The sequence below is a fragment of the Pocillopora verrucosa genome, chromosome 7, assembly GCF_036669915.1.
Source record: "Pocillopora verrucosa isolate sample1 chromosome 7, ASM3666991v2, whole genome shotgun sequence".
Taxonomy (NCBI): domain Eukaryota; kingdom Metazoa; phylum Cnidaria; class Anthozoa; order Scleractinia; family Pocilloporidae; genus Pocillopora; species Pocillopora verrucosa.
Genome location: NC_089318.1, coordinates 23,660,187 through 23,674,993, shown reverse-complemented (window position 1 = coordinate 23,674,993; position 14,807 = coordinate 23,660,187). Strand labels below are relative to the sequence as shown.

At 39.2% G+C, this 14,807-nt stretch overlaps 2 protein-coding genes and 1 pseudogene across 3 annotated transcripts; 2 read left to right on the top strand and 1 right to left on the bottom strand.

The window, feature by feature from the left end:
* The first annotated feature begins 4,734 nt into the window (after nucleotides 1-4,734).
* LOC131792021 (sphingolipid delta(4)-desaturase DES1-like) lies at nucleotides 4,735-6,976 on the top strand. The gene is made up of 3 exons (XM_059109382.1): nucleotides 4,735-4,746; nucleotides 5,300-5,451; nucleotides 6,078-6,976. Exons 2-3 carry the CDS (start codon nucleotides 5,370-5,372, stop codon nucleotides 6,974-6,976), a joined length of 981 nt encoding a protein of 326 aa, XP_058965365.1. The 5' UTR covers nucleotides 4,735-4,746; nucleotides 5,300-5,369.
* Nucleotides 6,977-8,170: 1,194 nt separating this feature from the next.
* Nucleotides 8,171-14,794, bottom strand: LOC131792144 (DNA-dependent metalloprotease SPRTN-like). Of its 2 annotated transcripts, XM_059109517.2 has the most exons (6): nucleotides 14,444-14,794; nucleotides 13,931-14,039; nucleotides 13,629-13,673; nucleotides 10,670-10,744; nucleotides 9,870-9,893; nucleotides 8,171-9,394 (listed from the first exon to the last, which is right to left on the bottom strand). In XM_059109517.2, the coding sequence occupies exons 1-6, from the start codon at nucleotides 14,719-14,721 to the stop codon at nucleotides 8,510-8,512; spliced, it is 1,416 nt and encodes a 471-aa protein (XP_058965500.2). In that variant the 5' UTR covers nucleotides 14,722-14,794; the 3' UTR covers nucleotides 8,171-8,509. The 2 variants fall into 2 exon arrangements, with proteins under 2 accessions (XP_058965500.2, XP_066025691.1); XM_066169594.1 differs by lacking the exon at nucleotides 9,870-9,893.
* Nucleotides 11,314-13,558, top strand: LOC131776864 (uncharacterized; annotated as a pseudogene).
* Nucleotides 14,795-14,807: the final 13 nt, after the last annotated feature.

Genomic DNA, 14,807 nt, shown 5'->3' with positions numbered 1-14,807 from the left:
CCTACCTTCAGCAAGCTCTACCGAGAGTTGTAATACATCGTACTCAAGTACTAAAGAAGATATAAAGGTTGCGAGTACGGTACAGTCCCTTTGAGGGGTGTTCCTGCATGTCATCACTAGATGACAATTATAAGCAAATATGTGGTGGATTATATATATGTGTCTAAGAGGGATTTTGTCATCCATGTGGGAGTCTTTTTTAGGCCATCTTGTAACCCTTGAGTCTTTCAAACTGGTGAATCTAATGTTCATCCGTTTCTAACATCGTCCTCACTCACTTTAGCTCAACAAACAATGCATGCGCAGAAAATGTAAATATGATTTAAAACATCTAATTAGTCAAACACCGCACATTTTACAATGGAAGGAAAAGTTTTTAAGTCGTGAGAGAATTTTCAACACTAAAGCGCGATAAAAAATCCTAAAGCGCATTAAAAAAAAATTTATAATCCATATGAGAGTTTTTTCCATTTAAGCGCATGAACAATAAAAACTCACACAAACAAATAAACGTTCAACATGTTTGTTACAAAAAGTTTATTATTACCAAACAATTTTATTATTACAAGAAGTTAATTACAAAAAACAAGGGCGAAAGAAAACAATCTGAGCGAAATTTACAAAAAGCAAGGAAAAAAGTAAATGCGAAAGAAAAAAACCTAAGCGAAATTTACAGCAAGCAAGGAAAAAGGCAAGGACAAAAGAAAAACCTTAGCAAAATTTACAAAGAGCCACGACGAAGTTAAATGTAAATGGGTGAATCTGTATGTGTGTACGGGTCTGTTTGGTCCCAAAGGGTCTTTTCTGCTTGAGCGTATGCTTACTCGGTATGCGCCTTCGAGTTATTTGCGCAGTTACAAAATCATCTTCTACCTTAAATTTCTTATTCTTACAGTTGAGATCAGCCAAAACAGAAACGAGATTGGTAATATAAAAATCATACCTATCCTATTGACGGAATATTATTCACATCTAAAGGGGTATGTTAAGAGAAACTTGCCTTAGAAGACCGTTACATAACAACATCATGATTACAAAAGTTGGAGAAGAAGGGGCGTTCACACGCACCGCCCCCAAGTTGCTACCTGCTAGTGATAATAACTTTCTAATTGCAAAACATGAAGGTATCATGTCACATGTATCGGTCACAGAACCGCATATCGCACACGTGACCACTAAGAACAATAGACTTCACACCCATAGGTTGTCGGCAAACTTACAAAGTAGAACAAAGGAACAATAGATCAATTGTTTTCAATTCGACGTTATTAATGTATTGACGTGTTCCTGCATGTCATCACTAGATGACAATTATAAGCAAATATGTGGTGGATTATATATATGTGTCTAAGAGGGATTTTGTCATCCGTGTGGGAGTCTTTGATAGGCCATCTTGTAACCCTTGAGTCTTTCAAACCGGTGAATCTAATGTTCATCCGTTTCTAACATCGTCCTCACTCACTTTAGCTCAACAAACAATGCATGCGCAGAAAATGTAAATATGATTTTAAATTAGTTTTTAAGTCGTGAGAGAATTTTCAACACTAAAGCGCAATAAAAAATCTTAAAGCGCAGTAAAAGAAAAAAATTTTTAATCCATATGAGTGTTTTTTCCATTTAAGCGCATGAACAATAAAAACTAACACAAACAAATAAACGTTCAACATGTTTATTACAAAAAGTTTATTATTACCAAACAATTTTATTATTACAAGAAGTTAATTACAAAAAACAAGGGCGAAAGAAAACAATCTGGGCGAAATTTTCAAAAAGCAAGGAAAAAAGTAAATGCGAAAGAAAAAAACCTAAGCGAAATTTACAGCAAGCAAGGAAAAAGGCAAGGGCAAAAGAAAAACCTTAGCAAAATTTACAAAGAGCCACAACGAAGCTAAATTCTTCGTCCACGAAACGTTCTTTTACGTTCGGTCAAAATCCCAAAGGGCCTTTTTCTTGAGCTTTTGTGAATATCACACTGAGTGTGTGTATAAGCGTCTGTTTGGTCCCAAAGGCCTTTTTCTTGAGCGTTTTGTAAATATCACACGGTGTGGATGGGTTACCGTTTATAAAAGTGACACTGCAGATGACACTATTAATCGTCAATCTTCTTGTATCGTCATCGTTCCATCTCAGCCAGGGAATCACGTTAGATTACGTGTGACAGTTTCTGCTTACTCGGTATGCGCCTTCGAGTTATTTGCGCAGTTACAAAATCATCTTCTACCTTAAATTTCTTATTCTTACAGTTGAGATCAGCCAGAACAGAAACGAGATTGGTAATATATAAATCATTACTATCCTATTGACGGAATATTATTCACATCTAAAGGGGTATGTTAAGAGAAACTTGCCTTAGAAGACCGTTACATAACAACATCATGATTACAAAAGTTGGAGAAGAAGGGGCGTTCACACGCACCGCCCCCAAGTTGCTACCTGCTAGTGATAATAACTTTCTAATTGCAAAACATGAAGGTATCACACGTTTACACCTTTAAGAACGAGAGGTGTCGAACTTGACCGAAGCATAGGAATGGCTGGCGCCACTGTCCAACAGGGCTTTGAATTTATATCCGCCCATGTTTATAACCACAACCGGATAAATAACACTAGAATCTCCGATTAAATTTGCAGTCGTACCTGGTTCTCGTCTTTCCTTCTTGTCACCTGGACACCTGTACAATTGAAGCACAAACGCTTATCGACAAGCAATTTCTTCCTTTCTTCAATGTTTTGGACACTATCACAGTTAGTTGCCTTCGCTACAACAATAAAGACACGCCCCCGAGCTCGACCTCGACTAGTTTCCGGTTTACTGTTTCGACAGTAAAGACTGCGAGGCTCCAGTGTCTCTTGTAATCTTGATTGGTATGGAGTCGGAAATATCACTTGACAATAATACCGAACCATCGTGAATGAAGGACTGAAAAATATCTATGACAGATTTGGACAGGCCACTGACTTCACTTATAGGACTTGCCTGAGTCTTAGCGATAAAACCGTTAGGCTTAGGCTCCAAGCTATTTTGTTTCTGCGCCACTCTCCACTTTTCCAGGCAGCTTGAAATCAGGTGACCTTCTTTTCAGCAATTGTAACATTTTGGTGACTTGGTGAGCTTACTTGGATGAAACTTGTTCTGTCTTGACCATGAGGAGCTGAAACGATTTACATGGTTGTTACCAGGATTCTGTTTTGGATGTCCTCCTTCATTTTACTGACTTCTCTGGTTTCCAAGCCATCGTGGTACCGAAGTTTTGCAAGTTTTGTGATTACAATTTCAAATGTTTCTTAGTTTGTATACTGTAATGCGCTGTTCGTTTCTTAATTAACTTACCTTTGAATAGCAAGGACTCTTTCTTTAATTAAGCGAAAGAGGCTGTATCGATTAAACACAGTTGTTCGTTCCTTCATTGTAAAGTGTATTCAAAGAAACTAACCTTTGAATAGCATGCACCTTTTCTTTAATTGAGCAAAAGAGGCTGTATTGATTAAGAAGCGTTGTTCTTTCCTTCATTGTAAAGTGTATTCAAAGAAACTTACCTTTTGATAGCATGGACCTTTGATCAGGCAAAGAACCCGAACGTGACTGACGCTCAAGCTGAAAAGACCCTTTGGGACCAAACAGACCCTTACAAACATACAGATTCACCCATCCACACCGTGTGATATTTACAAAACGCTCAAGAAAAAGGCCTTTGGGACTAAACAGACGCTTACACACACACTCAGTGTGATATTCACAAAAGCTCAAGAAAAAGGCCCTTTGGGATTTTGACCGAACGTAAAAGAACGTTTCGTGGACGAAGAATTTAGCTTCGTCGTGGCTCTTTGTAAATTTTGCTAAGGTTTTTCTTTTGCCCTTACCTTTTTCCTTGCTTGCTGTAAATTTCGCTTAGGCTTTTTTCTTTCGCATTTACTTTTTTCCTTGCTTTTTGTAAATTTCGCTCAGATTGTTTTCTTTCACCCTTGTTTTTTGTAATTAACTTCTTGTAATAATAAAATTGTTTGGTAATAATAAACTTTTTGTAATAAACATGTTGAACGTTTATTTGTTTGTGTGAGTTTTTATTGTTCATGCGCTTAAATGGAAAAAACTCTCATATGGATTATGAGTTTTTTTTTACTGCGCTTTAGGATTTTTTATCGCGCTTTAGTGTTGAAAATTAATTCTCACACGACTTAAAAACTTTTCCTTCCATTGTAAAATGTGCGGTGTTTGACTAATTAGATATTTTGAATCATATTTACATTTTCTGCGCATGCATTGTTTGTTGAGCTAAAGTGAGTGAGGACGATGTTAGAAACGGATGAACATTAGATTCACCGGTTTGAAAGACTTAAGGTTTACAAGATGGCCTAAAAAAGACTCCCACATGGATGACAAAATCCCTCTTAGACACATATATATAATCCACCACATATTTACTTATAATTGTTATCTAGTGATGGCATGCAGGAACACCCCTCAATGACGTCGAATTGAAAACAATCGATCTATTGTCCCTTTGTTCTACTTTGTAAATTTGCCGACCACCTATGGGTGTGAAGTCTATTGTTCTTAGTGGTCACGTGTGCCATATCCGGCTATGTGATTGGTTACGCGGTATGGTATCGTCCTATACAACTCAGGCGAGAAACCGTCTTTATCAGTCTTCGTCGAAATCTTCGTTTGATGCAGTGCGGTTCTCCGTCGTTCTTCTTTAGTACTTGAGTACGATGTATTACAACTCTCGGTAGAGCTCGCTGAAGGTAGGTAGACATCGCTAGCAGGTATTATTTCAAGAGTATTTCAGCGCTGACTTATACAAAATCGCAAGAGATGTGAGAAGTTTCACACTTTTCTACGTCATCACCTGCTAAATTGTTACCAGTCCACGGGACACTTTTAAGACAAAGTAAAAGCACTTTAGGGCCCTAAAAAACCTAGTTCTAAGTCTTTTGAAATTTTCCTTCTGCGGAATTGGTTTGTACGTACAATAAGCTGAATATTTACGCCAAAAAAAGGCGCGTCATTGGCACTTTAATAAAGTAGTTTAGTTCGTGGAAGCAGTGTTTTCCTGTCGGTTAGGTTCAACCGTAACGACAGAAATACTCGATTTTCTGTTCTATTCTTACTTGCTTTTATGAAATAAGTTCTGCAACCATGTCAGGTCAAACGTCACTGAATAGAATTAAATTTGAAGCTAATTATTCAAATGTTGAAATCATTATTCGCATCACTAATACACCCTCCAGATGTTGACGACCATGTCCTGCCTACGTTTCTGCTGATTTGAATATGCATCCAAAATTTGTCATTCAGATTCAAATACGCTGTCGTTTAAAATCATTGTTCCGTGGCTTTGGCTGCATTTACTATCCATACATCCAAGATGGGCGGCCAAGTAACACGTTGCGACTTTGAATGGTCTTACACCGCAGAGCCGCATGCGACTAGAAGAAAAGAAATTCTTGGTATGTTGTACTTTTTTTTTTCAAGTTCTAAAAGTAACTAGATCTTTCATGTAAAAAATTTAATTTACCTACTAGCTACTTGTTCCTTCCCAGCTTTTACAACCCGTTATTTCACTTTAAATAATGTGTATTTCTAAAAATAAGCTATTTTCTCGTATCCTTTTCTTTTCTACGTTTGGGTATCATTTCTCCTTGATAAAACTTTCACCACAATTCAAGGTCCTCAATTTTTAAGCACATCCTTTATACCTCACTATGCTCTTTTTTTACCACAAACAACCAGCCTCTAACCTGATGCGCTGTCGGTGCTGTTAGAATAAAAATATCAAACCTTGCCTGGAAACCTTTCATTGAATTACTTCCATAACACAAGCGGTGAAATGTTTTAATCTTGCATGGCAAGATTAGTTCTCAGAAAGGTGTTTTAATGAGCATCATACGTGTTCAAGTTATAACTTATCGCACATCGAAATTATACTCAGCTGTACATATATTTAATCAAGCCAACATTCTTCCTTAGTCGATACATCTTTCTTTTGTGCTTCAAGTAATCTTTTGTCGCTAATAGCATAATATTACTGAGAAAAAAGACCTTTAACTCTGTGTTTTCCTCTTTTTTGTTTTAGCCAAATATCCCGAGATCAAGAGACTTATGGGCAGTGATCCTTCATTCAAGTACGAAATCCTGTCTTTGATAGTGGCTCAGTTTGCACTGACGTTTCTCCTGCGTGATGTATCTTGGACCATTTTACTGCTTTCAGCCTACTTCATAGGGGCGTTCCCTAGCCACGCCCTCATCGTTGGGGTGCACGACATCTGCCATAATATCCCATTCGGAAACGGCCGGCCTTTACTAAACAGACTCTTTGGCATTTTAGCGAACCTACCGACAGGTATTCCTTCCTCAATTGCTTTCAAGAAGTACCACCTCCTCCACCACCGCTATATGGGAGTGGAAGAAATGGATCCCGACCTGCCAACCAGTTTTGAAGCTCGAATGTTTTACAACTCTATCACCAAACTAGTCTGGGTAATTTTGCAACCTTTTTGGTATGCATTGAGGCCTCTATTCATCAACCCCATAGCCCCAAACGGCTTGGAAATCCTCAACATTGTTGTTCAATTTGCTGTGAATTGCGCCGTAGTGTACCTCTGGGGGGTGAAGTCACTCGTATTCATGGTTAGCAGTACGATCCTTGGAGCAGGCTTACATCCTATGGCGGGCCACTTCATAGCTGAACATTACATGTTCGAAGAGGGCTTTGAGACATATTCTTACTACGGTCCTGGAAACTATCTGACATTTAATGTCGGGTATCACAACGAGCATCATGATTTCCCAAGTATCCCAGGTTCAAAGCTCCCTTTGGTAAAGAAGATTGCAGCGGAATATTACGACAACCTACCGTACCATACTTCTTGGATCAAAGTGATGTGGGATTTTATAATAGATCCCAGAATTGGCCCTTATGCTAGGGTCAAGAGGCCGAAAGTCAAAAAGCGTAAAGGAATAGAGCTTGCCTAGTATTCATGGTCTGCCAGCATGCTCTCCCCGACAACGAAATGTTTTAACGATAATAATTATGCTTAAGGGTCGGTTGTTATAAATTGGAAGTTGTGACGTAAACAACCGTGATAAAGCCGCTGGGAATAAATCGCCATTACAACTCGTATACGCACTTTTCTTTTCAAACCTTACTTTCGAGCAAATATCAATTAAAGCAAGGCTGCTTTTCACGAACGTTGAAATCATTGTTGACTCAGTTTCACCTCTTTCTTTATTTAAACAGTTACAAACTTTTCGACTCAGTACAGGTTAGTCTTTAAGGGTGTAATAAAGAGGCCTCAATTATTCTCCTTTCTCTCATAAATCCGTTCCTGCGATAGTTCAAACCGACCTGCTAAGTTAATTCGCCCTGAACAAGTCTTGTTTTATTTCTTATTAGGCAACTTTTACAACAAGTATTTCCATCGGAATCGCGTTCCATTTCGCGGGATTGGATGCCTCTAATATGCCAGGAATGAGCCGGCGGTGAAAGTTATTCTCTTACCACCAGGAAAGTCCATGTTTGGCAAACTATTTTCACACGCTTTTCAAATTAGAGACTGAAAACGAAGTTTAAGGGCCAAATGACCTCGGTCGGCCTTACGAAAAGTCGTTAAGTGTACATACACCAATCAATGGCGAAATTCACTTGGAATATTCGCTGTCCACTAAACTCATCCTTAACTGCCAGTGTTTTGAACCAGTCTCTGTGGCATGAAAAGAATTCTGTTTTAATCATTTCTTCTGCATGGATGTCAATAAGTCGCAAACAACCCCCTCACCGTTCCCTGACAGTTCGTTAGTACCTATTTGAACATATGGCCCCGGTTGTTCGAAGGTTGGATAGCGCTATCCATTGGATAAAACTCTATCCGATGGATAACGCTGTATGTTTCGCTATCACTTATCTGCTGGATAGCGATTTATCCATTGGATTGCGTTATCCGACCTTTATACAACTGGAACCCGGATAAAGAGGGGCACGTCATGGTTATAACGTTCTGTCGGAGAACACTGCACAATGACTCAGCTGGGGCACGAACTGAATATCTTGATCCAGAGTCAACCACAAAGGTCTTGTTTCCCCTAAAACTGATTGAAGGCTAGTGCCAGCTGAAACGGGTCCGCAAGACTTGTAAGACACCGAGGTAGAGTGTAGCAAAGTTTATTAAAAGCACTTTTATTGAGTATATTGTTTCTCTTTTATTTATTACGCGTATTAGAGTATTTTCAGTTCCATCTCATGATATAAAGCCAAGGAATAAGAAATGAAATTGTTCGAAACTCAAAGGAAAACAAGGCAAACTGCCAGAGGCGCGGGAAAATGCAGATGACCGAGGCGCGGGAAAATGCAGATGACCAAGGCGCGTTTGGCTTTCGCTTTGCATCTCATTGGTCAAAAGCCTGGATTGAATACTTTGGATCGATCAACTAATCCATAACATTCTCCGCTTAAAAATTTACGTGAAATACAGCAGCATACATACGTTGAAAATCGGCTTTTTCAACATATCACTGTAAGCACGAATCAAGATGCTGATTGATCTTGCAATTTAAAATTAATGTTTGGCACACAGGACACAGCACTGTATCAGTTGAGTTGAAACGATCACTGTGTAAATGTTTAACTTCCCTTGTCGATGAGCCGGGGGAATCTGCTATTAACTCAATTGGCTTCTGTTGGGATCCCAATACTGGACTAGTCAAGTCATAACCTCTGCTGTTGCACTTTTTGTGTTTATCTTTAGCTCTTTGAAAAGCATCTACAATTGTGAGAGTTGGTGAAGAGCTGGTTTTAGTTTTATTTGGTGATGGTGTTTTTATCTCAATAAAAGCAGGCTTCTTAGATTCCTTGGTAAATGTTTTTGAGTCATGTTGGTCAGAGCTTGAGCCTAACGTTCTGCCAGGCCCAGAAAATGGTATCACATCTGTAGTCCACTGTGAAGAACCAGGCTGGTTCAACTTTGATTTCGTGTCTTCATTGTGATCTGATAAAGCAACAGCACCATCATCTACAAGGCTTTTCTTTTTCCGTTTCACCATTTCTTGGTCATATTCAGAATTACAACTGCTATCATCACTGTCTCTTGTTTTGCGTTTAAAAAATCTTGGCAGTGTTCCAGAATTTCCTCCACCAAGCACATGCCCCTTGTTCTTGGCAACTCCTGTTTCTTTTTCACCTTTTCCTTGTTTTGCCTTGCCAGATTTTTTTGCACCATAATTATCTGGCTCTTTAATCTTGGTGTATGTCCCACCACACGTTCGCTGATGGTCTGCCCACCAAGTGTCTCTGGGTGACGGTGCTCGATTCATTGCTCTCCTTACAATCCCATAATAAGGTGGTCTCCTGCGGCAAGGGCCATCACACTGCCACCAGTGTTGACGGTATACATTTACCTAATAAAATAGGAGACCATTATTTCATACTGCAGTTCTCTTTAAATCATTTACATAGCAATAGTAACCTTTAGGGTTAATCACTGTGGTTTTTTTCATCCTTCTCGTACCATTCCTGATTTGTCATTCTCTGATTCCTGTTGATGGTTTGCACCCAGGTTTAACATACTACAGTACTAGATCAAAACTTATCATGTTTCTTAAATTTATTTGTTATCAGTAGCCTGATTTGAGCACTTCTCAGACAGTGCTCATGTCATTCTAGCAACTAGACAGTGTAGTAGAACAGGATAATTCTGCCTGTTATCATTCTTATGATTTAAAAATCTTCGAGTTCACAGTCACCCAGTGCTGATTCAGGTGTGTTTCCCAACTGAATTGGACTCCACTTAGTCCTAAGATTACAAATTATAAATCAAAACAGCTCAATGAGCTCATTACAGAACATCTATTCATGATTTTTCTGAATACTTACCTCATCATGAAAATTATGATACACCTACAACAAAAAAGGGCAAAAAAAGGGGGTTTAGTGGCTGATTGTTTGGTTGACAATTAATTATCACTTCAATTTTCAGACACAAGTAAACAATGAAGTTTACATTCATCATTGAAAATGAGTATCTCATTGCCATGAGTTAGGTTGTAAACCTCTTGAAAACACATGCATAGTTCAAGTTGTTCAAAAGGATCCTTTTCTGACTTGTGATTGGAGGATATTGATCCTTTTGTACACTTTTCTGTACTCAGTAACACTCACTTGTGCAAGATCTGTGGGTGTTGTGTTAGCCTGCAGTGCAGGTGTCTTATTATGGTGAGCTAACATTATAAGCTCATGATCGTTTATCTGACCGGCCATGTTTGATTTGGAGTTAGAGTGGATGGTGGGGGTAGGGGGTGGGGGAAGAGTGAGAAGAGGTGAGTACTCTTCACTCCCCAACCCCCACCCCTCTCCTTATTTTTAACTGTTGACTGCCCCCTCCCCCCCCTTAGTACAAACTTTTCTCTCCCCAGCCTTATGCCATTAAAATCAAAGATGATGGCCACAATTTTTGTTAAGAATATACTGGGCATTTGCTCACCAAAATTACACCTGCTCTGCAGGCTAGTGTTGTGTATGTCTCTGAGACAGCTCTCTTTTGAAAACTAGAAATACATAATTAAGATAAGATCCTAATTCATCTCACCCAGGTCCAGGCAAAGTGATATATTGGTAATATATTGGTGAAACATTCCCACCTCTGCAAGGTGGGGATCATTGAAAAAAATACTTACAGTAATGTTTGCTCCACTTTCTGCATTTATCCTTTGCATATGTTTAAGGAACTCTGGTCCATGACCATCATGGTCCTGAGGACAGTAACAATAAAAGTGACTTTAGCTAGTTTTTTTTTCTTCTGTGAAACATAACATAACAAAACTAACCAGCACTCTCTATCTCCAATAGAATTGAGGAGGTTCTTAAAAAGTTGAATCAACTGAACAAATACCTTAAAAAATGACCCAAAATCTGCTTTAATATAGAAGAATTCATTGAGGGTGTGATGTGGCCAAAAGCAAACATGCAGATTAAAACATGCAAGTAGTGTGGAGTACCCAAAAGGTACAGTATATTCTGATTAATTTGTCTCAGATAACAAATGAGGATTATATGCTCTCTATACATTTTTTCATAATGGCTATATTGATAAATGAAATGTAAATTGTTCATCATATTGTGTAGGGTCACCATCAACTGTGAATTGCAATCTTTCCACTTTGACACTGTTTCTGATCATCAGGTGATTTATCAAGAATTCCCTTTAATGAGACAAGTGAGTAAATTTTACTTTGACCCATACACCGAATGCAAATATGGCGGACCTCTCGGGCGGCCCGGGGCTAGTTGCGTGGAAGCGAGGCTAGTGAGGCCAGCCAGTGAGGCCGGCTTTTCCCTGTGTTTTGATCGTCACGAATGGCTGCTTCACGTGCGCTCACAGAAGACGATATTCCTGGAGCTTCTCTTCGAGGTAGATCGCCTGCCACGCTAAAAAATGAAGAACTTCGTTTCTGGCTGAAATGTAGGGGCGATACATTGAAAGGACTGAAAACAAAAGCACAATTAGTGAAAAGGTAGGATGCTCGTACTTCGACCGATTCGCGGAGATTTCGCGCCTCGCTTGCCTTGATTGCAATTGCGGTAACCAAAGTTTAAAAATGATCTTATCTTCCCTTCTGTTTAGGGTTGAGGAATATATCAAAGAAGGTCGTGATCAAAATATAGTAGATCCGGATCCTGACTCCGTATATACAAAGCGCAAGGAACGCTTGGATAAAAACAAAGATGACAACTCCGGAATTGCCGCAACTCAGCATCCTTTGAGTTTCCCATCAGATGGCTGGTCTGCAGACATACGGCGGATGCCCTTTTTTACCCGCGCCGAAATGAATGACCACATTTCAAAGTCTGGAAAAAGAATTGATCCGACAAGTAAAGCCCATTCAGTGCCAACGAGTATTCGGAAAGCGACAACTTTTCTGAATGACGAATATTTGAAGGGTATCTCCGCAGCAAGCGATGACAACTACTTTTATTTCCGGTCTCACTGCTATCACAGTTTTCGGAAGAATGATGCCCCACACAACTTGAAAGTCGCATTGTGCATTTTAAGTGGGGAAGTGAAACATGCTACATGTTCCTGCGTTGCTGGGAAGGTTGGTTTTTGTAACCATATATTAGCACTCTTGATGAAGATTTGCAAATTCTCATTATATGAATGTAAAACTGTCCATGAACTTGAAAACGAAGAAGACATGCAGCCAAAGCAAGCATGTACTTCCTCTTTACAGAGGTGGCATAGGAAGGGAAGAGGAGACTCTATAAATCCACAACCAGCAATGGAGGTGCTTGTAGCAAAGACCTACCTGGAGCAGCCCAGATCATCAGCTCGAGAACCTGGTGTCAGATGTACACTATATGAGGCAAGGAATAATATACGGGGGCAAAAGGCAGATGAAGAGAAACTATTGGCAACCTTGAAAGAATTGAACCCAAATATGGCCCTAGCACAGATTATGACCCCAAAGGCTGATTCTATTCCCTTAGTAGAAACCAAATTTGGCAGAAGTCCACAAGACTCGTATGCTAGCTATCAACTTGCAGTGACCGAAGATAATTTCAAAGTGTTTTGTGACATCACGTCTATCCCAAGGGCAAACCCTGCCAACCATGGTGAGCATATTGTGACATATCCAAGATTTCGCCTATCAAGTCAGTCTAATGAACAGTTTGAGATACCTGCTGATCTTTCAGAAGCAGAAAAATCACTGTTAAAGGATCTGCAAGTTGATGAAGATAAACTGAATGGCATTGAAATTAAAACACGCAGCCAATCAGAGTGCCCTGAATGGAAGTTGGAAAGGAAATTCCGATCTACTGCCTCCAATTTTGGTCTTATACGGGACAGAAAGAGAAACCATGAATCTTTAGTACAAAATCTTATAAATCCAAAGCCTTTTTCATCAAGATATACTAATCATGGACTTAAATATGAGCCAATTGCCTTAGAACAATACCAAACATATATGTCCTCTATGAACAAGTCAGTGAAGGTTTTTAAGTCAGGACTTGTAATAAGTATGGATGCCCCATACTTGGGTGCATCACCAGATGGCAAGGTTATTGATCCTGGATGCTCTGATCAATTTGGTCTTTCTGAGGTCAAGTGCCCAGAAACCAAGTACTGAGTCACCCCACTGGATGCATGCTCTGATAGCAGCTTTTTCATGGAAGAAGTCGATGGAAAGCCTAAACTTAAACGCACCCATAAATACCATGTCCAAGTGCAAGGGCTGATGGGTGTGACCGGGGCAAAGTGGTGCGATTTCATCGTCTACACCAGTAAGGGAATGAGCATCGAGCGAATTCCATTTGACGTGCAATTTTGGAACAATTTAAAGGACACATTGAAACTGCATTATTTTAGGATTGCATTCAGGGACACAACAACTCGTAACCATATCGAAAAGCGTAGAACAGAACGACTACAAAACACTTACTCGATGGACTCGAAGGACGCGTTGTCAAAACAAACTCGAGGCCTCACTAGCCTCGCTTTCGCACAACTAGACCCAGTCCTCCCAAGTGGTCCGCCATATTTGCATTCGGTGAATAATAATCAATAAACACAAGGCTGTTCATCCAAGAGCAAAAGATGTGTTTTTTAAGCATAATTTATTACCAAAGGTTACTAACCTTGTTGTTCTGTGTCACAAACAACAAAGCATGGATCATCTCATGCTAGAAAAAAAAATATAAATATGTTTTAAATTGGAGAAATTCAGAGGGAAACTTTAACCTGACGAAAAAGCTGCACAAAATGTTTACTAGCGCAGGAATAATTTTACATTTATGTATACCGTACTGAATGCTGAAGTCTTAGAAATGTAAAAACAATCCTCCATCCAGTTGACATAAAGTGAAGCAAGTAAATACATCGATAGTGTCTTTAGAATGCTGCCTGTAATATCAAACTATAAAATGCAATAATAATTTACCAGTAAGGTTTGAACCAAGTCTTTTCTTGGACGCAGCTTGAGTAAAGGTGCACTGAGCCTAATAGAACACAGTCCTCCTCGGCCTTCATAGCAGCATAATCCAGCACATCTGTCATGCAAGTAGCAAGTTAAGTTTTTTATACTTTGTCAATTTAAAAGTCTTAATCTTATTTAATGCACCCAGAATAAATAAAGCCATCCATGAATATCACATAAATTTACTTATGCTGTAGCTTAACCATTTCACTCCACAAAATCTCATAAGTAATTCTCCCTTTTGTCTGTAATACAATTCTAGTGATGTTAGTTTGGAGAATTTTAGATTGAATCTACTGATAATCCCCTCATTGATATTTTTCTTTATTCTCGTCATTAGACTTCTTGATATTGTATTGGTATTGTAAGGAGAAATTCTCTCTTGGTCACTCAAGGGAGTCACAGAGTTAAATGTACCGCCAAAACAATCAGCAAGATGATTTGACAATATACACCGATAGAATAACTCCTACTTACAAAGTCATTCGTGGACTCCATTTTACTTCTACAGATCCCAAAATTCCTTTAAAGTAAGCATCATTAAATTGTAGAAATAACTGCCGTATGTCCGGTATAGGATCAATAAGTTCCCAAGATTCATCTACAACTGACACTGGTTTAGGAATGGTGTTCTTACGGGAACTGGACGAAACCAATGAATTGTGCCTTGAAGCTTCGTTCTCCTGTTCCTGATCGAGCTCTGCTTGTAAGCTTAGGGCATAGGCTAAATCGACATCCTCAGATATGTCGATCATTGGTAAACCGATCGAATTTTTCGCCAAATTAATCGAAAATGACGATTAACTGAATGATAGTGCTTAAAACTTATCTGCTTGTGTAC

Bases quoted from the DNA above. Each gene is read 5' to 3' on its own strand.
- LOC131792021 (XM_059109382.1), top strand. From the start codon at position 5,370: ATGGGCGGCCAAGTAACACGTTGCGACTTTGAATGGTCTTACACCGCA. The intron at 5,452-6,077 runs GTATGTTGTACT...TTTTTGTTTTAG, and splicing joins TAGAAGAAAAGAAATTCTTG to CCAAATATCCCGAGATCAAG.
- LOC131792144 (XM_059109517.2), bottom strand. From the start codon at position 14,721: ATGATCGACATATCTGAGGATGTCGATTTAGCCTATGCCCTAAGCTTA. The intron at 10,745-13,628 runs GTTAGTAACCTT...TACTGTCCTCAG, and splicing joins TTGTGACACAGAACAACAAG to GACCATGATGGTCATGGACC. The intron at 9,894-10,669 runs GTAAGTATTTTT...TTTTTGTTGTAG, and splicing joins AAAGTGGAGCAAACATTACT to GTGTATCATAATTTTCATGA.